The sequence below is a fragment of the Haliotis rufescens genome, unplaced genomic scaffold (assembly GCF_023055435.1).
Source record: "Haliotis rufescens isolate VD_foot unplaced genomic scaffold, xgHalRufe1.0.p SCAF_35, whole genome shotgun sequence".
NCBI classification, from domain to species: Eukaryota; Metazoa; Mollusca; class Gastropoda; order Lepetellida; family Haliotidae; genus Haliotis; species Haliotis rufescens.
The window spans coordinates 2,874,728-2,900,383 of record NW_025964057.1 but is presented as its reverse complement, the minus strand read 5'-3'; the positions used below and the strand labels follow the sequence as shown (position 1 = coordinate 2,900,383).

Sequence of the window (25,656 nt, the reverse complement as noted above, 5' to 3'; positions counted from 1 at the left end):
TACACCTTCCCCCTATAGAGACTGCACCCTGGATGTATTTGCCTTGTGTCACCTCGCATTAGAGATGTTTGGGGAATCTTTTCCTCAACTATGTAATTTGAGGGGCAGCGTTTGTTTATTATGTAATTGAAAATTGAAAGAACTGTTTTAAACTTTGACTATGTCTATTTAACCACCACTCATTCCTGGAACAGTTTGTGAAAAGCAGTCTGTGACTAGGTATTTTGATGTAAAAATAAATTGGTTCAATGAAGACGGGTAAAAATGAATTGACACCCTCATGACCCGTACCATGTTTGAAATGTAAATTTGTGTCGATAAGAGCAAATTTATTGATTTTCAAAGATAACATGTTTAAGATAGCCATCAGCAGTTGTGTATTATGCGAATTTTATTTTGTACAAGTCCGAAATCAAACATTAAAAAAAGGCATTTAGAAGTATTCTTTTAAAATCGATACCTTAAGATATTTTTAATTCAAAATCAAACATGATAAAATGAAGTGAGAGGTATAGCTTCGTTTGCTCCTCAGTGTATAGTAACATGAATGTGACAGCCATAATCAACCTGGCCAGGCTCACTGATGACAGGGGGCACGGGTGGCCCAGTCGTCTAAGGCGCCGCGATTCGCTGTGCAGAGTTGCGTCCCTTGGGCACGCCAGAAACCTATGATTGTGGGTTCGAATCCCGGTTCGCCCCAATTATGTTTCAAGGTTTGTCAGCACCATACCCGTGCTCGTGGGTTTCACTGAAGTGGTAAACGTCTGAGACCTGCATTACTTCGGGCTCCCACATTAAGCTGACACGCCGTGATATAACTGGAATACTGTTAAAAGCGGCATTAAACCCAACTCACTCACTCATTGATGACAGACCGCCACCGTGGTCTAGTGGTAGAGCCTCCGCCCGGAGAGCAGAAGGTTCGGGGATCGATCCCCGTCCGCGTCATTCCCTGCCTGGCCCTCGGCATTAAGGGAATTAAACAAGGACAGGTTGGCTCAGAGTCAGTATACGGTGTCTTAGTGGGGTATTTATGTTAAACTGCGGCATGGTATCTCAGTGGGCTAGTACTATAAAATCGGAAATAGTCCGGACTAGTACTAGTAGTGGCTAGTACAAGCAGCCACACACACATGCAATAATCTTGGATGCGACGTTAAACCCCGACATTGCACATCACACAATCGTCTGCGATTCTCCCAAATCAATACATATACCCAAACAAACAGAGCGGAAACTTCTAATTTCAGACACATTATCAGGAATACAAAAACTATCTTCTGCAAGTGAAGTGCCGCTTATACAGTTGGAGTGGAACCACAATGTAGATTTCCTGCAGATCTGTAGGATGTCAAGCAGACGACTTCCTCCTACAGGACTGACGTCTTCCACAGCAACAGTGCTTGTCTTGCGTCAGAGCGACATCATTCAGTCAGATGGGGACGTATTGCGAGACGCTAAATTCTTTATAAGAGTAAAGGTGAGATATAGTTTTATAGTTTTTGTTCAAACGAACAGGTTCATGATTGAAAAAGTCAAAGATTGGTCGTCTGGCTAGGATCTCTTACAGTAACTAAGAGAGGTGGGTTTTACGCCGCTTTTGTCAATGTTTCAGCAAAACCAAGGCCGGGGACACCAGGATTGGACTTCATACATGGTAGCCCTATGGGGAATCGAAGTTATGACGAACGAACGCTTTAGCCACAGGGCTACCACCGCCCCTTACAGCATGGTAACTGAAATATACCTGACCTGTTCTGTGCACGCATTGATTAGGTCTGTTATCACTTCTCTTTACTGTTCTCTTTAGTATTGACTGAATTTTTACACCCTTCCCTTTTAAAAATCCTATATCCGCTTTTGGCCAGTGGCAATCTTATAGACACCATGCCACTAGCGGGGTGCAACAATAATATTAATGTGTATGTTTATAATGCACCAAATCCACACCCAAAAGCATGTTAAAGCAGATTTTACGAGCTGAATGAGCCTGCACACGACGAGACGTAAGGTCATGGGGTGTACACGAATGCTCAACTGGTAATATCGATCATGTCTGAAGGCGAATTACAAAGCCTTGACTGGGCCACCAGACTCTCTGACTCGAGTTCGAGTGCCAACGTGGGAACAATGGAGTTCGAGTTAAGTAATTATTAATTGTTAATTTATAGTTTATTCGGATTTTGGCCACATAAGTTGTTTTTGTTTTGTTCGTTGTTCAATGAGATCTGTTACTCCGATCTGAACAACTCGACACAAGATCGTGTCAGGTGAACTTGGCCTTCTCATCAGCATCGAGGCTTCTAAATTATCGATACGAGTGAGCGAAGCATTTAAACAAGCATACCTGATGTCTGTATCTTGAAAACAAGTTGTATCGATAAGTTCCGAATGTAGATAGGGGGGCACGGATGGCACAGTCGTCTAAGGCGCCGCGATTTGCTGTGCAGTGTTGCGTCCCCTGGGCACGCCAGAAACCTATGAGTGTGGGTTCGAATCCCCGTTCGCTCCGAAAACCCGTGCTCGTGGGTTTCACCGAAGTGGTAAACTTCTGAGACCTGCATCACTTCGGGCATTCCTCCCACATTAAGCTGACACGCCGTGATATACCTGGAATAATGTTAAAAACGGCGTTAAACCCAGCACACACACACACACACACACACACACACACACACACACACACAGAATGTAGATAAATAAGACCCGCAGTATACTGTTGTTCCTGAGAGCCTTCTCCATCCAAAATGGCGGACAACCTAGGGTATATCTGTGTTGTTGTTGTCTTTTGCTAAGATCGAAATTCCCAAACCGATGTGGTAAAGACAAGAAGCCGTATCGTTTTAGAAAGCCTGCATCTGGTTGGAAAAGAACCCACGCATCCTTATTTAGATCGGACAGACAATATCCCTAAGCATTCACCTGACGCGACCTTCTCTCGTGGGTTGTTTGTTTGTTTGTTTGTTGTTTAACGCGGCACTCATCAATATTCCAGCTACATGACGGTGGTCTGTAAACAATCGACAAGCAAGTGATTGTCGACCACAGGGGGTATGCACTGTCCATGCCAAACCGGAAGTTGGTAGGTAGCAACTACCACTTTCTCGCTGGACATTATAAAATGTGTCTTTATTCACATGCACCGAAAGGCTTCCGGGACACAATCATTATAGTATTTATTTTACGACACTCAATAAAAATTTCGATATTTTTATCTTTACTTTACTAGCGACTACTAGGTGCTTTTCAGCGTGAAAATGGCCGTTCATAATGGGCCAATTTTAGTTCTATGAGACTATTTATATAATTGTATCAATTTTTTAACCTTTGTGTGATGAAGTATGTTCTCATATATTTCAAAAACCAAAAACTGTACGAGTTGATGTTAGTTAGTTGGCTGCGTGAACAAATAAGTTGTCAAGGTTGTTGAAATAATTGTCTGGTCAGTTGGTAAAGGGATATACATCTGTTCAATACATAGCAGTGACATTGATGAAAACTGTTCCTGTTGTAAATCCAAATCTTTATCGCCATTTTTCACATGACTATGATATACATAGAATCACAACTTTCCATCAACGAGTTGCACTACGAGCCTGGCAAGACAAACATATTTTACTGGTGCTTCGATCAATACCTACGCAATGACGCGGAAGGCGATTCCACATCCATATTCGGATGCAACATTTCAGAAATCCACAACCAAATTACGCGCATGGTGTTTGATGGGGTGAGGTGGTTGTGTGTAGGGTGAGGTGTGTGTAGGGTGAGGTGTGTGTAGGGTGAGGTAGGTGTATTGGGTAGGGTTACGCAAGTGTAGATTGTTGATTAATGCCACACTGAGCAATATTCCAGCTATATGACGGTGGTCTGTAAATAATCGAGTCTGGACCGACAATCTAGTGATTGACATCATGAGCATCGATATACGCAATTGGGATAAGATGACATGCATCAACTAGGTCAGTGATCCTGACCACCCAATTCTGTTAGTCGCCTCTTATGGCAAGTATAGGTTGCTGAAGACCTATTGTACCCCAGATCTTCAGGGGGAACAAGCATGGGTTGCTGAAGACCTGTTCTACCCCGTATTTTCACGAGGGACAAACATGGGTTGCTGAAGATCTATTCTACCCCGGATCTTCACAGGGGACAAGCATGGGTTGCTGAAGACCTATTCTACCCCGGATTTTCACAGGGGAAAAGCATGGGTTGCTGAAGACCTATTCTACCCCGGATCTTCACAGGGGAAAAGCATGGGTTGCTGAAGACCTATTCTACCCCGGATCTTCACAGGGGACAAGCATGGGTTGCTGAAGACCTATTCTACCCCGGATCTTCACAGGGGACAAGCATGGGTTGCTGAAGACCTATTCTACCCCGGATTTTCACAGGGGACAAGCATGGGTTGCTGAAGACCTGTTCTACCCCGGATTTTCACAGGGGACAAGCATGGGTTGCTGAAGACCTGTTCTACCCCAGATTTTCCCGGGTCTGATGCAGAATGTACAGGTGATGTGAAGGAGTCCTCCTCCTGTTGCTATGCAGTGACTCCTCCTCTTCATACTGGGCTGGTACAGCAATGACTATCTCCATCACCGACTACTGTCAACATCACAATAATACTTGGTTGTATATAAATTTGTTTATTCCCTCTTTGTGGATATAATTGTTCATAAATAAACATCATTAATCAAAATATATACATAACAACCAATTACAGCACACAAAAGACAACACCTGGACTGATAGCATATCAGCTGTTTATCACAGACAGAAAGAAAGTATATTCAATTATTAAAAGAGATACCCCCAACAAGTTTACCTCATGTAATACAGACCATTGTGGTGTGTTTTGAGCTTAAGAATCTTAAGAAACTGTTTTTGAGTATGTGTGTCTAAATTCATTTGTTTTCTCTACTGACTTCTAAATTTCTGTCCACACGTTAGCGTGAGTGAGTGAGTGAGTGTTGTTTTACTCTGAAGTCCGCAACATGCCAGCAATATCAGTGTGGCCTGTAAACATAAAGGCGGGTCAAGCAACCAGAGATCTCAGCGCTAAGATGATCGTAACTCCCATACTTTAACATAGGCTTATGATTGTCTTAGTGCTAAGATCACTTTGTGCAAGTGGGCCCAGGTCCCAATTTAAGTCAACCCTTTGGCTGGGGACCTCGTGGCTGGGGACCTCGTGAACCTGGGCTCTGTTCTACAAAATGATCTTAGCGCTAGATGATTGTAAGTCCCATCCTTTCAAATTGCCTTACAATAGTCATGGTGCAAAGATTGCTTTGTTGAACGGATCACTGGACCTTGTGGCTGGGCACCTATTCTGTAGATGGGAGAGAGATAGGAAGTGTCCTGCTCTCCTGATTCCATTAACACTTATGTGACTGGATGAGAACATCAGACTGTACAACTTCTCACAGATGCACATACACCGTGAACTTGGTTGCCTCCCAGGAACAACTCAAGGCATGCCAGGTTTTCTGTAGTTGCCGGGATGCTGATGCTTCATACATAAAAAAAACCATATGGACAGCTGATGTTAGAGATAAGATGTCACTGTCCCAGTGTACTCTAGAATTAACTTTCACTGGAAATATTATTTTAAGTACTAGTAATTTTAGATTAAGGACAAAACTTGGAACTTGACATCTGTCATGTACATACTTGTCATCTTGGTCGGAAATGAATCAGTCTTTATCAGAGATGCCAGTAGTTCCTCGTCCTCCCTCACATCATTACCCTGCTTCCCCAATGTACAGCCCCCTAGCAGCAGCTACCCCCATGAAATAAGCCCTGTAGTCACACCCATCATGTAGTGATACACACCATGGTGCTCGAGTCACAACACTATATGCACTGCACTTCTTACTGTGCATAGTCTTTGCATGGAATTCTAAATGTGCCATCTGGCCACGTGAAGAGATTCTTACTTTTCAATCTCTTTGACAGGTGAAATGGGGTTTAACAACATTATAAATGATTATTGCATTTATACGATGTGTGTGTGTGTGTGTGTGTGTGTGTGTGTGCGTGCACACACTTATACTAGTCCACTCAGTTGCCACCCCACAGTTAAACATTCGATACCTCACAGTATACTGACTCAGAGCCGACCAGTTCTTCTTTCATCCCCTTAATACTGAGGGCCAGGCAGGGTAACAACAAGTACCATCTTTCAAGTTTGGGTATGACGCGGAGAGGATCGAACCGCTGACCACCTCTCTGGGCAGACTTGACCATGCAGGTGGCCTCAACCAGTTCGTGTTATTCAGACTCATCCTTACAGCATTATGCAATCAGGTTTAGCAAAACTTTGGAAGTAATATTTTTTAAATTTGATATGGAATAAAAACATGAGTGGGCATGTCATGTATCGTATTGTCATGTGTAAATTAGCATTAGATACTGATTAATAAGCTCATGATGCTATAACAAATCATACAACAAGCAAAGTCATGTGCATTGCATGATAAAACACATTGGTCCATGAACGTAATAAAGCCATACACAGATTTCGCTTCACCTACACTGAAAACATTCATAGCAGCACTGGCACAAGCCCTTCACTCTTATAGTTGCCAACAAGCTTTAACTTGTAGCCAAACTACAAAAGTTTTTCTTATTTACATTCTCATCAGACAGAGAAGGTTAGCTGCAGCAAGTGTGTATCTGCTACTGTAACTGGAGATTTTTAAAAGATCATTGTAAAAGAGGGTTTTGAACTCCTAATGAAAGTAGGTTAAACTACAACAGTAATAGTGAGTGAGTGAGTTGGGTTTAACGCCACTTTTAACATTATGATTACGGCATGTCAGATTGATGTGGGAGGAAAGCCCGAAGTGATGCAAGTCTCAGACGTTTACCACTTCGGTGAAACCCATAAGCACGGGTATGGCGCTGACAAACCTTGAAACATAATTGGGGTGAACCGGGATTCGAACCCACAACCATAGGTTTCTGGCATGCCCAAGGGATGCAACTCTGCACAGCGAATCGCAGACCCTTAGGCGACTGGGCCACCCGTCCTCCCCACAACAGTAATAGAGACATGACAGTCGAAACACAGAACAGAACAGCAAAGAATATTTCACTAAATGTAGAACTGTTAAAATGTTATATGAACTTTGAATTAACTACGGGGAAAAGGTGTCATTGCAATAAACTTCTTGCTTGTACAAGTCCTTAAAACTGTTTTTCAGTCAACAGTGAGCGAACTTGTGAAACATAGGTAAAGAATGTAAAGCTACCCAGACCCACTGGCCAAGTGAAGACATGGTGGTATAACAATGCTCCTTCCCATCCCCCCTCCCCAACTCCACAAACACTGCACTACCCCTCGATACACCCCATCCCCCCAAACACTGCAGTACCCCTCGATACACCCCATTCCCCTCACCAACTCCACCAACACTGCAGTACCCCTCTATACACCCCGTCCACGTTCCCAAAGGCAAGTGATTTAACTGACTCTAAAAGTCCAGTTTCCTCCCTTGCCGAATTAGGCTGAAATTTCTGGCTCGATAATAGTGACACCAGTGGCTATTACAATGTCCCTTCTAAATCCCTCCTACTGACCAATCAGAATCCATCTCTTATATCACTTGCATTTGCTTTGAACAAAATGGCGTCGCTCAGTTAAAATAATCTATCGATAATCATGATCTATAATGTAATAAAACAGGTCTTATCCCACGAACGGCTTCACATCATTTGAGCACCTTGATTCAAAACATGAAAAGATTTGCAAAATATCTGTTGACGCCCTCTTGGCGGTACACATGCTTAGCAAATCCTGCAGTCGACCAAATTCAGCATGTTGAAATTCATTTTGTTTATGGACCAGATGTCTAGTTCGTTACACAATTTTAGTTGGACTATGCATAGACTCTTTAGTCTAGCCAAAACGTAACTCTGGAATTCCAGCCTAGTTCAGCAAGGGTGGTAACTGGACTTTTATAGTCAGTTAACTCCCTTGCCTCAGGAAGATGTACTGAATCTTGTTTTAAGCCACAGAAGAAGTTGGCAGCGGGACCAGATGGAGATTCAGGATGTGTCCAGAGTCTGCAGGTCACTGGCTGACCAAATCAAAGTGCTATTGAATATTCACCCCGATAACCACTGAGCTCAAAACACATGATATACATTGCTATATAAGTGGCAAAAGTGGTAACAATAAATCACAAAGAAACTTGAAACTGTCTGTACATATGTATAGAAGAATGTCATCTCTCATTGTTTTCTCTCACGCTCTCACACGCAAACAATCCTGACATTCTTAACCAATCAGACCTCGTACACACACTCTCGCACTTGCAGACAAAGATGCATATATTGCTACACCAAAAACAGTTTCATCACGTTGCACACTTGAGTCCCACAATATAAATACTCTGGCGTAGCGTGAGTGGTGCCCCCTATCAGACTTTGTGTGAGATGATGAGCCAGCTGATGATGAAGTAGAAGAGGAAAAGTGGGTATACAGCCAACGCCTTTCTCTTGGGAGGCTGACTGGACCCCAGGAACGCAGTGGAGGCTGTGGAGAGAGAGAGAGAGAGAGAGAATGAGTGGGTTGGTGAGTGGGTGGGTGATTAACACTATACATTAACATTGTAGATTAACACTGTACAATAAACATTACATTATAGATTAGCATTGTACATTAAACATTAACATTGTGGATTAACACTGTACTTTAACATTGTACATTAACACATATACACATCAGCTCCACAAACCCCCCACTAGTTACCATGGTTACAAGATAAAACATATAACCATATGTAAATAATCTGGGTCTGTGCCCAACAAACCAGTGGTTGATGGTATGATCACCATCCCACATGACCAGGGTCCAATGACAAACAATCAAACAACTGACCATTTAATTGCTTCTAATGACTGAGGACAAATAGTACCATTCCTTCCTTTGCGATTATACATGCTATATAGATGTACACAATAGAAATCGGGAAGGGAGACCATATCCTGGGTCTCCATGCTTAGTCATAAATTAGCTATCCCTGAGTGAGTGAGTGAGTGAGTGAGTGAGTGAGTGAGTGAGTGGGTGAGTGGGTGGGTGAGTGGGTGGGTGTGTGAGTGGGTGAGTGTGTGGGTGTGTGGGTGAGTGAGTGAGTGAGCGTGGGTGGGTGGGTAAGTGAGTGAGTGGGTGAGTGAGTGAGTGAGTGAGTGAGCGGAGTGGAGTGGAGTGAGTGGAGTGGAGTGAGGGGTGGGTGAGTGGGGTGGGGTGGGGTGGGGTGGGGTGGGGTGGGCTGGGGTGGAGTGAGTGGAGTGAGTGAGTGAGCGAGTGAGTGAGCGGCATAGACTACTTTGGTGAAACACACCGGAACAGGTATGGAGCCTACAAACCTAGATACACAACAAGAACCAGTCTGGGATTCATTTCTTCTGTTAAGGACTTACCAAATGTGGACCAGCCAAAGCCTGCAAGTACAAAGATGAACCGGGTGATAAAAAGTCCTGTTGACTCTGAACCGAAAACCAAGATGATCCGACACACGACGAGAGAGATGCACAGCGGCAGCACACAGTAGCCCAACACACACACGCTCTGGAAGAAGGAGCTGCAACACACAATGTCAGTCCTGTAACCATGGTAACTGGAAATAGTCGCAGTCTACAAGACACTTAACAATGGTACATTTGACCAACCAACCAAAATTCAGTTTCCAAGATTTTAAATATTTGTCAGTAACTTACAATGACATGAAACCATGGTAAAGTCAAGGGATGATTATTGATTGACAATGTTACTGTGTAACAGATCAATAAGCTTCATGTGACCACGGGAATTGTGTAACTAACTACTCCATTTTAGAAATGTTCTTGCAATCTCCAGGGGCAGAGATAATTCTAGGGTGGGCCTTGAGCTTTTAGCCCCTAAATTTGAATAAAGGCCCACATTTTCAAAGACAATGGGGAATTTTAGCATTGTGCTGTAGAGGCAAGTGTGGGTGTACCTCTGGAATATTTAAAATTTTAAGATAAAGGGGACATGTCAGAAAATTGCTGGAGTGAGGCCTGCAGGTGTGCTTCATAAGCCTTTGACCTCTAATTGGAAAGATCCAGACCAATGAGGTCGGTCCACGTCGCCTCACTTACATGTTGCCGCCGAGAAGCTTGGTGTTGAGGGTGACGACGAAGGCGCCCGTCCAGTAGATGACGAACACCTCTGCAAACTGAGGACTCCCATCCTTCATGCTGTCCACCTTCTCATCTCCCTGCAGCATCCTGACACACAACAGCAACAGCATCAGCATCAGACATCATCCACAGTACTCACGTCATAAATTGTTTGATAGGCATTACTTAGAAGTTGACGGATGACAAGATAGACACAATTTTATGGATAACAACTTCTTTAATGCTGTGAAAAGCGACGTTTTGGAATAGATCCTTATACCGTTGTCAAGCAAGACTGTCTTGCTTGACAATGGTATAAGGATCTATACTGAAACGTCGCTTTTAACAGTATTAAAGAAGTTGTTATCCATAAAATTGTGCCTATCTACTCACGTCATGTCTGTCCAATTTACCATGAGAATCATGACACTGACAATATTACTGGAAATCACTAACTCGGGAATGTAAAATGTATTTGGTTTGTAACGACTAACCATGCTTACAATTAATGGTGTTAGGCCCCTGTTTTCACAGATATTTCAGTAATTAAATACAAAACCATTTACAGTTGCTTCCCTTTGAAATAGTGACATGTACATCTGCACTATATGGATAAATGAGTGGAAAATTTCTATTATGATCAATTTTGCCATCTGATCTAAAAGAAATTAAGCTGAAACCCTAAAAAATTATTGTTTCGCTTACTGCATCTAATGTAAATGATGTTGCTCTTCAATATAACCATACATCCTTGATAACATGGACGTGAGTGAGTACACTTTTATGACATATTCAGCATATTTGTTTAGAAATATTCCAGGAAAATCTTTACCATGTTTACGAGGACAGAAATAGTCTTCACAAAATTGCCCCCAAACAGGCAATTAAAACTGAGGCTTTCGGTGCTACTTGAACACTTTAACACACTGGGCTACCCAACAACCCTAGGAAGACCTTCTTGTTGAAACAATGCACACTTTAGGTTACCCTAGAGCCAAGTACATCACACAAACAATAGATTCACCAGTACACCATCCACGAATACAGCCCTAGTGGAGGACAAGACCTACTGACTAGGGGTGTAACGATATAAGGACATGATATGATACATATCTTGAGACAAGGGTCATGATACATATCACGATATGCATATTTACGTCAAATTGTGTGGAAACATCTTGACTATAAATATTTCAGAGCAGGTTCAAAACGAAAAGCTGGCTGTAGACACTTGTTTGTTGCGGATCTTTTTAGTAGTGAACTTAATAACAACATATTTTGCGATTTTTGACTGAAAAAACGCTGGGGCTTCATTAAACAAGCAGTAATGTATTTTAGCAAGTACACCGTCTTGTATCGATACAGAACAAAATGAGTTGTGTATCGTATAGGCGCCTGAAAACTCACGATACACCAGTGTATCATTTCACCTCTACTACTGTTACCCTCCTACCCCACACCACACCCCACACCCTACACCCTACCCCACACCACACCCAACACCCCACCCCACACCACAAACCACTGGATTGTCTGGTCCAGACTTGGACAGTTACGATCTGCCTTTATCACGTAGCAGGAATACTGCCGCATGCGGCGCCAAACAACAAACACACTCACATTGCCATGAAGACACACAGGATGAGCGGCCCCCAGAGATCCCCTGAAAGACGGAGAACAGAGCTAGACCGGAGAATTTATATCAACACAGGCGTAAACATGTAGAAACATATAGTACATACTAGGGCTGCAACGAATACACTATGAGGCCAATACGATTCGTATCACTAAAATAGGGTAACGAATATGAATATTAATTCACGAATACAATAATAAGTCAGCAGTGAATGTATTATTTGTTATATTCAGTAAAACATTAACAACATAAATTATTTGACATGGTTTGTTAATTATTAATACATTATACATTTATATACTTGACTTATCTAGGTACTAGTATCTGCTCAAATGTGACAATGACCAGTGACCACAATACTGTTAAATTAATTATTATAAGAGTGTTGTCTTTGAAGAAATCTAGGCATATAACATGTTCTTATGAATATTTTTAGGTACAGGGTATGTAAGTGCACATGCTTGAACATAAATATTCCATTCTAGTGGCCACGAATAACAAATTCAATTCATGAATGGATACGGTTCGATTCACCGAATATGCGAGTGAATCGTAACAGCCCTAGTACATACAACAGAAAAAATGACCTGATGATGCTGTGGACTAATCTTCATCATGCTAATTACAACGTTCTACCCAGCATGCAATCACTGAACCTCGTCAGTGTTCATCAGACCGATCCCTACAGGGTTCACCCTGGAGAACTGAGTGAGTGATGTTTTACGCCGCCCTTTGCAATATTCCAGCAATATCACGGCAGGACACCAGAAATGGGCTTCACACATTGTACCCATGTGGGGAATTGAACCCAGGTCTTCGGTGTGCCAGGCAAACGTTTTAACCACTAGGCTAACACACCGCTCCCACTGGAGAACTGAGGAGGTTCATTTGTGGGATAAATGTACAATTAAGCAATATCTCAGTGAAGATAGTATGTAGACCTCAACAGTGATTCATAAAACTAATAATTGAAAAAAAAGTAATATTCTTAAAATTATGCAACATGTTTCAAATTTTTATGCATAATACTCAGGTTGCTAAGTAACATATGGGAGAACATTGAACCTGAGGGAAACCCGGACAAGTAATGATCTGTTATGCAATAATTAGTGCGTGGTTCATAGTGTGAATGTGCACATCAGATATTCAGCATTTGTTTGTTTGTCATCATGTTTGTTAAATCGCCATCATTTGTCAAATGATTTGTTTGTTGGTTAACGCAGCACTCAGCAATATTCCAGCTATATGACTGCAGTTTGTAAATACCAAGTCTGACCAGACAATCCAGTGCATGGGCGGATACAGCTTTTTTTTAAAAGGGGGGGTGCACAATTAAGATCTATTTATTGTCTTTGGTGGTAATTTATACAGAAAGAAAGTTTTTTTTCGAAATAAAAAGGGGGGGTGCGCACCTCCGCAGCCCCCTCTGTATCCGCCCATGCAGTGATTGATATCATGAGCATCAATCCATGCAATTGGCATGATTGGGATACTATGACCAAGTCAGTGAACCGGACCACCCGATCCAATTAGTTGCCTCTTACGACAAGCATAGTCGCCTTTTACGGCAAGCTTGGGTTGCTGAAGACCTATTCTACCCCGTATCTTCCCGGGTCTATTGTCATGTATGTTCTGTATCATGGTACTGGTATGTATCTCATTTCGTGTATCATCCCAAACCTACCACGGCCTACTTATTTCATATTTCTAGTCTCAGTAAAAGTGCCAACAATTTGTGACTATTTACAATCTCCAAAACTCAAACAGAGGAAGTAAGCAATGCTGTGTAACCATGGTAACAACTTACATTCTTTCAGCAGAACAAAACTTGTCCTTGGATACAGAACATGGAAGAACTTCTTCCCCACAGCAGTTAGGTCCCTTTTCTGCAGTGAAATATCAAGACATAAGAACTTCATGCATTCTACCTACTACACTCTAGGCTGTGGATAAAAGAACTGTTGTAATTGTCAGTGGCAGTAAAAACAACACCAGGTTCTGTCATGAGGGGGCACGGGTGGCGCAGTCGTCTAAGGCGCCGCGATTCGCTGTGCAGAGTTGCGTCCCCTGGACACGCCAGAAACCTATATGATTGTGGGTTCGAATCCGGGTTCACCCCGATTATGTTTCTAGGTTTGTCAGCACCATACCCGTGCTCGTGAGTTTCACCGAAGTGGTAAACGTCTAAGACTTGCATCACTTCGGGCTTTCCTCCCACATTAAGCTGACACGCCGTGATATAACTGGAAAAATGTTAAAAGCGGCGTTAAACCCAACTCACTCACTCACTTCTGTCATGGCCAGAGTTGAAAAGCAGTTTCAAGAGGAATTTGGAGTTATCTGCCCCTGGTTGTTTCTTACAAGTGTGTGTCAAATGGGTCCAATGACAGTTACAGCTCTATTTTAGTTATATCTTGATGTGGGAAGAAAGTAGGTTCTAGACATTAACCATGGTCCGTAAATAATCAAGTCTGGACCAGACAATCCAGTGATTGACATTATGAGCATCGATGCACGCAATTGGGATACGATGACATGCATCAACCATGTCAGGGAGCCTGACCACCAGGTTCAGTCAGTCGCCTCTTACGACAAGCATAGTCGCCTTTCATGGCAAGCATGGGTTGCTGAAGACCTATTCTAACCTGGATCTTCACGTGAGGAGACAAGCATGGGTTGCTGAAGACCTATTCTACCCCTGATCTTCACGGGTGTGCAATTAAATCCCACAATTATCAGACACTGCCCATATTCTTCCTGTGAATCATGGTACTGAATATATCACACGTACAATGGTTTCCTTGACAGGTTCATCCAAGGTAGATAACTCATCATCTGACTTGGCAATTCCGGGCACTGTTATGTCTCCCTCCAGGGGTATATCTACTTCCTGAAACACAAGAAAAGTCCCTCCAGTCACTGGTTACAAACATATAACTTGATGGAAAGTGGCACCATGTTTTGTTTGGTATCATGAGTTGAAATCAGTTTTAACGTGTGCTCATTCTTGAATAATTTCACTTAACGTGAATCTTTGGTAAACAAATAACTACACTCAGTCACACAGCTTGTAGAGACGCATCAATTAGCCGACTTGGAGAAGCGTGATCTGAAAAAGTGTGCCTGGTAAAGTGCACTACTCCCAGGTAAGTTGCCCCGAACATTATCCTTAGGCCTATATCCCATTTCTGGGGGCGGTCGGGTAGCCTAGTGGTTCAAGCATTCACTCGTCACGCCGAAGACCCAGGTTTGTTTCCCGACATGGGTACAGTGTGTGAAGCCCATTTCTGGTGTCCCCTGCCGTGATATTGCTGGAATATTGCTAAACACGGAGTAAAACCATAATCACTCACTCATATACCATTTCCGATCAAGCAGCCCTTCATCAGTTTATGATCATTAAGGTTAGGAAGACCCCTTTCCTTTCTAACACAGTGCTTATCCCCTTCACAATCGTTAGGGTTTGGGAACCCCTTAGTGATCCTTAGGTTTAGGTACCTACTTTTGGTTCTTAGCTTTAGCTGTATCAGTTAGGACGATTAACTCATTAGCCTAGCTTAGCTTCACAATGTCAGTTAATTAAATTGTCGACAAGTCAAGGCAAAATCACCATTCATATTAGATTCTATATTGACTTGAGGGTGAAATGGTAAAGTTCTGTTTTAAAATCTCAATGAAATATAAATACTATTCAACATCCACGACAAATCATCCGATCAACCATGAACATCATCAATGATCCCTCAACAACTGATTCTTCCTTTCTCACCTGTATCCATTTTAAAATAGTAAAGAAACGGTGCGTGGAAAAGTAATCAAATGAAATAAAATCATAAAACTGTGTAATTGAACGGTCAAAACCATATTTACTTGATCAGTGAGGAATTCCACGTCAGCCATCGTGAGGGAATTCCTTTTGAACATGCGCGTGGTTCTGTTCCGGTCTCGCTTTCAAAAGCGGAAGGGAATCCCCGGGTTATCCACGTGTTAATTGTGTGATGACAACAATGAGGGTGCCAGCCTAGCTTTCTGGTGTTTTCTGTTGTGTTCGCTACTGTCAAGATGTTCTATTTTCACCATTTACGTTCTGCATTAGTTCTTATGGTATTGTTGTACGTTTGCACGACTTTTGGGGACGACACAGGGAAATCGACCACAGCACGAGCAGGGGACGCAGCCAAGCCAAGCGGAGATCAAGCAGACGATGAGAGTGGTGATATTGTCACAGGGAAAATCTCCCCATTTGACAGATGTATCCTCTGTGTGTTATTTGCAGATATGGCTATGTGTGTTATATATCATCCTTTTTAGTAGCAGAAATACGAAATTGGTCCGTTTTGACCGAATAACTACCAACTAACTCAGTGTGATATGATGTTGCCTATTAACTATTATCATGATGATGAGTGAGTGTGTCATCAAATGGTGAATGTATGTTTTTCTCGTAAATGTCTAAAGTAACCTGATAGATGACTTATGACCCTAAACATTTTTTTCTAAATGAAAATATGTATGGCTTTTTTTTAATTAACATTGTTGACATTAACATTATTAATGATAGATATAGGATTATGTGTCATGCTTGTACATTTAACAACTTTGACTTAATATGAAAAATAGTCTTTGAACAGCAGCTTGGAATGCAGAACCTATGTATCAGTTTCTTCTTTAGTTCGACTTACAGTCTTATAAATTGGCACTATAGTTCATAGTCCTTGCCAAACTGCCCAATAGTTAAGGACTAGCAGAATTTTCCCCTTATAAGGGTTTTGCTATATGTTATCATTATAAGGACTAGTGGACTAAAACTGTTAGTTTCTATCGCTGACTTACTGATTATTCCAACATAGATAATGACATTAGTTCTTGTGGCCAAGAACCCAGTAGTGAGATTAACAATGATTATTATAGGCCAAGGAATAAGCAAGTCTCTGTCATTGTGATTGGAATTCTCTTATGCCTTGTAGGGAGAATTGCTAATATTATTGTATTATTGTGAAGTTTCAACCCCCCCATCAGGGATCATGGGACCTTGGCCTCTTTATTTTGATTGTGCTCCAATCATCAGCAATACTATAGCTAACATTGTAGAGACCTGTAAGAACTCTACTAGAAAAAAAATGTGAATAGCATAACCAGCGATCAGTCATCAGGCACAATGGCACACAATCAACTATGAGGGGTGTTAATTAAAGATTTCCCCTGACCCACTTCCGATGGACCTAGTGGAATGAAACTTGGCATAGGTATTAGTCTTTCTCGACATAGGAACCACCAAGAGTTACACACTTCTCCCATCGTTTTATGCAACTATGGAGACCTCATTTTGCGTCTCAAACCAGGACTTGACTTCAGAAATCAGTGTTTCATCATCTGTGAAACGTTTTCCCTTCTAAAATGACTTCATGGTTGGAAAGAGGTGGAAGTCAGATGGTGCAAGGTCAGGAGAGTAAGGAGGATGTGGAAGGATTTCATAGCCACAGGACCGCGCTTCTGTCTGGGCAACATGAGAGTTGTGTACTGGAGCATTGTCTTGCAGGAGACGGACGCCTCTTAAGCTTGATAGCGTCCCGCAATTTCCGCAGCAGTAAAGCATAATAAGCTCCTGTAATTGTGGTACCCTTTGCCAAGAAATCCATCATCACTACTCCGTGCTGGTCCCAAAACACTGTGAGCATGACCTTGCCTGCAGAGGGTTGGACATGTGCCTTCTTTGGGGGTGGTGACTCCACGTGCTTCCATTGCATCAGCTGAACTTTAGTCTCAGGATCATAGTGATGGACCCATGTTTCATCCTGTGTGATAAGTCTGTCAAAAAAGTTTGCCTGGTTTTTTTGGCACATGTCCAAAAGATCCTTTGAGCAATTGACTCGTTCCTGCTTTTGGAAAGGTGTGAGCAACCTGGGAATCCATCGTGCAGACACCTTATGCATGTTCAAATTGTCATGGATGATTTTTTCCACAGACCCTACATTGATCTTGACATCTTGTGCCAACTGGCGAACAGTTATACGTCGGTCTGCCAAAATGGCGGTCTCCACTTGATGGATAGTGTCCTCATCAATGGCTGAATGGGGGCGACCAGGAATGGCAGCTGTTTCCACAGATGTCCGACCACACTTGAACTTGCGATGCCAGTGTTTAACAACGTCATATGATGGGGCATCTTCCCCATAAGTTGCTTTCATTTCATCGAAAGTTTCTTTTGGTGTGCAACCTTTCAAATATAAAAATCTAATCACTGCTCGGTATTCTACTGGCTCCATTGTCACACCCTACTCGATCATAACACCTGTAAAAGTGGTAAGATTAATAGTTCGGTGCTGCAAATTCAGACATAACCCATAGATACATGTATCATTACACATGTGAAATTTCAACAAAATATATGATAACCCTAAGTGGTTTAGGGGAAATCTTTAATGAACACCCCTCATAGATCATACTGAAAGACCCACTCCCCATTAGATTTTGTTTTGAGGCAAACATGGGTACAGGGACCTCTTAATCTTCTTCTCCAAGTTTCTCCAATACTTTAACATAGACACACGATTGTCGTAGCACTAAGATTGCCTTGTTGAAGAGGACCCTGCAGACTCCTCAGAGAGACATGGGTCATAGAGTACTATGCTTTGTAAATCAATTGTGCACAAGGTTCTTCTGTTACAATACTCTTCTCTGCTTTCTTAGTCAATCCATGTGATCAATTACTATTTAAAAAGTTAATAGTTACCCAAATTGTGTATGCTTTTTTATTATTTTCCTATTCAATCAAAGAACAAGTTAGGAGCTTTTAAGCATTATTTAAGCCAATAGCTCATTGACAGAGTGAGATTTAAACCATGCTTTTCAGTACTCTTAGATACATTTGTATGGCATGACCATAGTCATGTTACTGAGAAGGTGATAGAATCATTATTTAAATAAGTTAGAAATAGAATGATATTTAGTGGACATGTCTAACCTTCACAATTTTCGTAAGATGTTTATTCGAAGATTTGCTTTGAAGCAATAATGTTCTTAGGTCTTTCTTGAGTTTTGTTTTATTGATGTAATACATGCACATATATTCCCTGAAGACATATTTGGGATGATGACAGGAAATAGTTTTCAGTTATCCTCCCTAACCAGATTATCAGTCAAGAAGCTGTTTGCAGAACACCGGTCACTGCAGCTGAATGCCATCAAGTCGCTGCAGCAGTTCGGGGACAACATGCAGCGACACAAGCTGGTGGAGATCATGCTGCAGCAACTGTTCATTGTACGTTGTCATGGTTATTGTCATACACTGGCAGAGCTCCAGATAAGCTGCGTATCTGCGCAAAATACGCATCAGAAATGCAGAAATGCGCAGTAAAATAAAATCCAAGCATATCAAATACGCAACGAACATTACAGATACGCTACAAAAATAAAACTTGTGCGTATCATCAAAATATTGTGAAGTAACCCTGCTTATTCGATTAGCAAATCAGCAACTTATTTTGAAATTATAAACGGGCATTCCGTCAATCTTGCCAAACTCCACGATGACAGTTACATCATGATCATTTGCCATCACACTTTCTTGTGGAAGTATCATGGTATTTTCAAGGCCTATAAAGCACTCGAACCCACACGACACCCCTTTGCAGGGACTAGATGAAAAGTGTTTTTAAATATTTAACTTAAAAACCCACATGTGTAAAAACTTGTGGGTAACAGAAATTTGAATACCCAGATAGAATTACTGATAACCAATGATTTTAAAATGAATGGGTGAAATACCCACAACACCAAAAGCTTATCTGGAGCTCTGCACTGGTGGAGGATTTTTATGATATGACATTCCAGATCCTGTTAGAATATGTCCCCATAACAGTAAACAATGCAGAATTTGTGAAAAGAGCTGATCAATTAATACTAAGTGGTTGTAATTTTGAAAGTTTGCCCCATCCTATTTCATTGTATTTGTTCATACCAGAGACCATATAACATATGTACCCTTTTTTATTTCTGAATTCCCGGATTTGGTGGATCATATTGTGCATCAAGTATGGTCCTATGGTTGTCATGACTATTAACGTGCTTGTTCACTTTACCTGTGCATATGTACATTTATCACTGGCTTTGCAGAAAAAAACAACATTATCACAACTCATTCACAAAGTAGTTTTGGTAACCAAATATGGTTTCTCTGTACCCTTCAGGGAACTTACTTTAGCTATGACATTATTGTGGACTGTGACATTGCCATGAAGGATCAAAACTTCAAGATTATTGTTAGTAATTTATATTACGGTATAATACTGTGAAAGCTTATCTTATCTGCCTGACAGCAGCAATACCAAGTCCTACATTTGGCTTTGTTGTTATTCACATTATAAATACTTGATGAGATTATCGATTGATATTTACCTTACAATTCCCTCGTTGATGTTTTGACTTTTTGAAGTAAAATTATAGTTCGGTCGATCAGTATTTATTAATGTATTGTATTTCTGTACTATGCAGTTAGTAATATCAGGATGCTGGCTTAATTTTTATCAAGTAGCCAATTGACGACTGCTTAAACAATGTTGGTTGCCAAGTGGAAATTTCAGTCGTCATAGTGACCAAATTAGTTGCAACTTTGAGGCCTGTACCAGCTGCTGTGATATAGCTGCAATATTGCTGACTGTGGTTAACAAACAGTATTGTCCACTGTCCATCTATGTCTAGTGTTGCATCTGTCCCCTAGACTCTGGCACAGGCGAGGGTGAACATCACGGAGTGGGGGGTGCTGCCGGGCGACCCTTTCCCAGACGAGGAATCCAAGCAGGAATGTAAGTACGGACAACTCTTACTGCTTTCAGTGTGCCGAAATAAATTTGAAATGGATGTAAATAATACTGGGGTTTATCAAGACCTGCTCAAAGGTTGATATTGGGCCCATGTCTGCAACAAAATTAATATCAGTAAAAATTCCCAATTCATGTTCACATAGTTTGGTAGTCGACTAGGGAGAGGCTTCAATGCAGAGTTTTACATTATTGCATTGAATGCACTGCTAAAACCAATCTTGAAATACTCATAAAATACCTTAGACTAACATCTAGTCTCTGAAATGAACATATCTTGCAGAAAAAAAACAATTGTTAAAATATCTTTATAAAGATATACACAAATGTAATAAAAAGGAACCTAGAGACTCTTCATTTTCAGATACTGCAGTAATATAGACTTGCATGGGCTTTTTTTTAATATGTTTGTTTCAGGGTCCCTTTGACAAATAAAAATCCCTTTAACTTTAAGAAAACAAAAACAATAAAAATCTGATTTTGAACAAAATAATGTTTTTATCCCAAGTTATCTGACAGGGGCACTTTGTTTGGAATCCTGTTATTCCTCTAATAGGCACTGTGAGTCCCATACACTATTACTGCTGTTTCCTAAAGACATTTCGGTGTGCCTTTTGGAATATAGGTGTGGAAACAAGAAGAAATTTAATAAATAAAGATATATGATGTGAATCATATTGTCTAGTATGCATGTTCAATGTGTTTGTCCAGTTCACTGAAGTACATTTGTCACTGGTTCCATGGATTTAGCATGATACCAAGGTATTAGATACGTGTCCTGTAGGTACCCGGGACCTAGCGTGATATCAAGGTATTAGATATGTGTCCCGTAGGTACCCGGGACCTAGCGTGATATCAAGGTATTAGATACGTGTCCTGTAGGTACCCGGGACCTAGCGTGATATCAAGGTATTAGATATGTGTCCTGTAGGTACCCAGGACCTAGCGTGATATCAAGGTATTAGATACGTGTCCTGTAGGTACCCGGGACCTAGCATGATATCAAGGTATTAGATACGTGTCCTGTAGGTACCCGGGACCTAGCGTGATATCAAGGTATTAGATACATGTCCTGTAGGTACCCGGGACCTAGCATGATATCAAGGTATTAGATACGTGTCCTGTAGGTACCCGGGACCTAGCGTGATATCAAGGTATTAGATACGTGTCCTGTAGGTACCCGGGACCTAGCATGATATCAAGGTATTAGATACGTGTCCCGTAGGTACCTGGGACCTAGCTGAGCAGTGTTATTTTGCATGGAGAACTGGTTCAGAATTAGTGTTTTTAGTCATTGAGGACAACCATCATTAGGTTTCTACTTGTCCTCCGCACTCATAGTAGTCTCAGGCTCTTGTGAAGTTAAAAAACTGCGTACATGGATGTTTGTTTTTTTCCACTTTACTATACAACATTTGTCTTGTGGTAGTAAGGTCCTTCACAGAATTGTTGCAGCTATACATGGATGTTGTTTGTTTGTTTGTTGTTTAACGCCGCTCTCAGCAATATTCCAACTTTATGACAGCAGCCTGTAAATAATTGAATCTGGACCAGACAATCCAGTGATTGATATCATGAGCATCGATCCACACATTTGGGATACGATGACATGCGTCAACCTTGTCAGCGAGCCTAACCACTCGATCCCTTAGTCTACTCTTATGTCAAGCACAGTCGCCTTTTACAGCATACATGGATGTAGCAAAGTAGTTTCTGTCCTCAGCTGTGTCAAAGATCTACGAGAACACGGCCATGTTTGGTGACATGGTGCTCCGACTGCCGGACGTCGTCCACCCTCTGTATGACAAGAACCGGGAGTGGCAGATGACGCTCAGTTGGAGTGTGATGTTCTGTAACATGTCGCTGGTGTTTGAGGGATCTAGCGGCACTCTACTGAACCTGGTGAGTGATGTTCTGTAACATGTCGCTGTTGTTTGAGGGATCTAGTGGCACTCTACTGAACCTGGTGAGTGATGTTCTGTAACATGTCGCTGTTGTTTGAGGGATCTAGTGGCACTCTACTGAACCTGGTGAGTGTTGTTCTGTAACATGTCGCTGGTGTTTGAGGGATCTAGTGGCACTCTACTGAACCTGGTGAGTGATGTTCTGTAACATGTCGCTGGTGTTTGAGGGATCTAGCGGCACTCTACTGAATCTGGTGAGTGATGTTCTGTAACATGTCGCTGGTGTTTGAGGGATCTAGTGGCACTCTACTGAACCTGGTGAGTGATGTTCTGTAACATGTCGCTGTTGTTTGAGGGATCTAGTGGCACTCTACTGAACCTGGTGAGTGTTGTTCTGTAGCATGTCGCTGGTGTTTGAGGGATCCAGCGGCACTCTACTGAACCTGGTGAGTGATGTTCTGTAACATGTCGCTGGTGTTTGAGGGATCCAGCGGCACTCTACTGAACCTGGTGAGTGATGTTCTGTAACATGTCGCTGTTGTTTGAGGGATCCAGCGGCACTCTACTGAACCTGGTGAGTGATGTTCTGTAACATGTCGCTGGTGTTTGAGGGATCTAGTGGCACTCTACTGAACCTGGTGAGTGATGTTCTGTAACATGTCGCTGGTGTTTGAGGGATCCAGCGGCACTCTACTGAACCTGGTGAGTGATGTTCTGTAACATGTCGCTGGTGTTTGAGGGATCTAGTGGCACTCTACTGAACCTGGTGAGTGTTGTTCTGTAACATGTCGCTGTTGTTTGAGGGATCTAGTGGCACTCTACTGAACCTGGTGAGTGATGTTCTGTAACATGTTGCTGGTGTTTGAGGGATCTAGTGGCACTCTACTGAACCTGGTGAGTGATGTTCTGTAACATGTCGCTGGTGTTTGAGGGATCTAGCGGCACTCTACTGAACCTGGTGAGTGATGTTCTGTAACATGTCGCTGGTGTTTGAGGGATCCAGCGGCACTCTACTGAACCTGGTGAGTGATGTTCTGTAGCATGTCGCTGGTGTTTGAGGGATCCAGCGGCACTCTACTGAACCTGGTGAGTGATGTTCTGTAACATGTTGCTGGTGTTTGAGGGATCAAGCGGCACTCTACTTAACCTGGTGAGTGATGTTCTGTAACATGTTGCTGATGTTTGAGGGATCTAGTGGCACTCTACTGAACCTGGTGAGTGTTGTTCTGTAACATGTTGCTGATGTTTGAGGGATCTAGTGGCACTCTACTGAACCTGGTGAGTGATGTTCTGTAGCATGTCGCTGGTGTTTGAGGGATCCAGCGGCACTCTACTTAACCTGGTGAGTGATGTTCTGTAACATGTTGCTGATGTTTGAGGGATCTAGTGGCACTCTACTGAACCTGGTGAGTGATGTTCTGTAACATGTTGCTGGTGTTTGAGGGATCTAGTGGCACTCTACTGAACCTGGTGAGTGATGTTCTGTAACATGTCGCTGGTGTTTGAGGGATCCAGCGGCACTCTACTGAACCTGGTGAGTGATGTTCTGTAACATGTTGCTGGTGTTTGAGGGATCTAGTGGCACTCTACTGAACCTGGTGAGTGATGTTCTGTAACATGTCGCTGGTGTTTGAGGGATCTAGCGGCACTCTACTGAACCTGGTGAGTGTTGTTCTGTAGCATGTCGCTGGTGTTTGAGGGATCTAGTGGCACTCTACTGAACCTGGTGAGTGATGTTCTGTAACATGTCGCTGGTGTTTGAGGGATCTAGTGGCACTCTACTGAACCTGGTGAGTGTTGTTCTGTAGCATGTCGCTGGTGTTTGAGGGATCTAGTGGCACTCTACTGAACCTGGTGAGTGATGTTCTGTAACATGTCGCTGGTGTTTGAGGGATCTAGTGGCACCCTACTGAACCTGGTGAGTGATGTTCTGTAACATGTCGCTGGTGTTTGAGGGATCTAGTGGCACTCTACTGAACCTGGTGAGTGTTGTTCTGTAGCATGTCGCTGGTGTTTGAGGGATCTAGTGGCACTCTACTTAACCTGGTGAGTGATGTTCTGTAACATGTCGCTGGTGTTTGAGGGATCTAGTGGCACCCTACTTAACCTGGTGAGTGATGTTCTGTAACATGTCGCTGTTGTTTGAGGGATCCAGCGGCACTCTACTGAACCTGGTGAGTGATGTTCTGTAGCATGTCGCTGGTGTTTGAGGGATCCAGCGGCACTCTACTGAACCTGGTGAGTGATGTCCTGTAACATGTCGCTGGTGTTTGAGGGATCTAGTGGCACCCTACTGAACCTGGTGAGTGATGTTCTGTAGCATGTCGCTGGTGTTTGAGGGATCTAGTGGCACTCTACTGAACCTGGTGAGTGTTGTTCTGTAACATGTCGCTGTTGTTTGAGGGATCCAGCGGCACTCTACTGAACCTGGTGAGTGATGTCCTGTAACATGTCGCTGGTGTTTGAGGGATCTAGTGGCACCCTACTGAACCTGGTGAGTGATGTTCTGTAGCATGTCGCTGGTGTTTGAGGGATCTAGTGGCACTCTAATGAACCTGGTGAGTGATGTTCTGTAACATGTCGCTGGTGTTTGAGGGATCCAGCGGCACTCTACTGAACCTGGTGAGTGATGTCCTGTAACATGTCGCTGGTGTTTGAGGGATCTAGTGGCACTCTAATGAACCTGGTGAGTGATGTTCTGTAACATGTCGCTGTTGTTTGAGGGATCCAGCGGCACTCTACTTAACCTGGTGAGTGATGTCCTGTAACATGTCGCTGGTGTTTGAGGGATCTAGTGGCACTCTACTGAACCTGGTGAGTGATGTTCTGTAACATGTCGCTGGTGTTTGAGGGATCCAGCGGCACTCTACTTAACTTGGTGAGTGATCAGATGGTTCTCTGTATTACAAGTTGGTGTATCGATACAATTTCGAGGGCTCTGTGACCATAACGCTGTGTGGCACTGTACAGGTATGGATAAGTGTGGTCATGTATCGATACAAGTCACTACAAGTGTATTGAAATGTCTCAAGCCACTTCATCATGGTGATTATTATGCTCAAAACTACTGAATATGTTCTCATCAGGGTTCTTTTCATTTGGATGATGGACTCTGTCTTGTAGCGTGGCTTGTGTTGAGTTTTGATGT

General features: G+C 42.5%; 2 protein-coding genes across 2 annotated transcripts in view; one reads left to right on the top strand and one right to left on the bottom strand.

Annotated features, from left to right (window-relative positions):
* Positions 1–6,909: 6,909 nt before the first annotated feature.
* LOC124134442 (protein YIPF6-like) lies at positions 6,910–15,706 on the bottom strand. The gene is made up of 7 exons (XM_046499252.2): positions 15,656–15,706; positions 14,577–14,675; positions 13,593–13,671; positions 11,770–11,812; positions 10,129–10,257; positions 9,430–9,590; positions 6,910–8,542 (listed from the first exon to the last, which is right to left on the bottom strand). The coding sequence occupies exons 1-7, from the start codon at positions 15,683–15,685 to the stop codon at positions 8,427–8,429; spliced, it is 657 nt and encodes a 218-aa protein (XP_046355208.1). The 5' UTR covers positions 15,686–15,706; the 3' UTR covers positions 6,910–8,426.
* A 48-nt stretch (positions 15,707–15,754) lies between these two features.
* LOC124134441 (coiled-coil domain-containing protein 134-like) overlaps positions 15,755–25,656 on the top strand; it is a 34,321-nt gene continuing 24,419 nt past the window's right edge. Inside the window, exons 1-4 of the mRNA XM_046499250.2 lie at positions 15,755–16,037; positions 18,925–19,046; positions 20,505–20,589; positions 22,328–22,506. Of these exons, the coding sequence (XP_046355206.1) occupies positions 15,848–16,037; positions 18,925–19,046; positions 20,505–20,589; positions 22,328–22,506 (576 nt within the window). The 5' untranslated portion in view covers positions 15,755–15,847. The remainder of the gene's footprint in view (positions 16,038–18,924; positions 19,047–20,504; positions 20,590–22,327; positions 22,507–25,656) is intronic.

What these genes read in the sequence shown, in the direction of transcription:
- LOC124134442 (XM_046499252.2), bottom strand. Translation starts at nt 15,685, where the DNA reads ATGGCTGACGTGGAATTCCTCACTGATCAA. An exon ending in CTGTGTGTCTTCATGGCAAT is followed by an intron (nt 10,258 to 11,769) that starts GTGAGTGTGTTT and finishes GTTGTGTGTCAG; the next exon opens with GATGCTGCAGGGAGATGAGA. An exon ending in CTTTGGCTGGTCCACATTTG is followed by an intron (nt 8,543 to 9,429) that starts GTAAGTCCTTAA and finishes CTCTCTCCACAG; the next exon opens with CCTCCACTGCGTTCCTGGGG.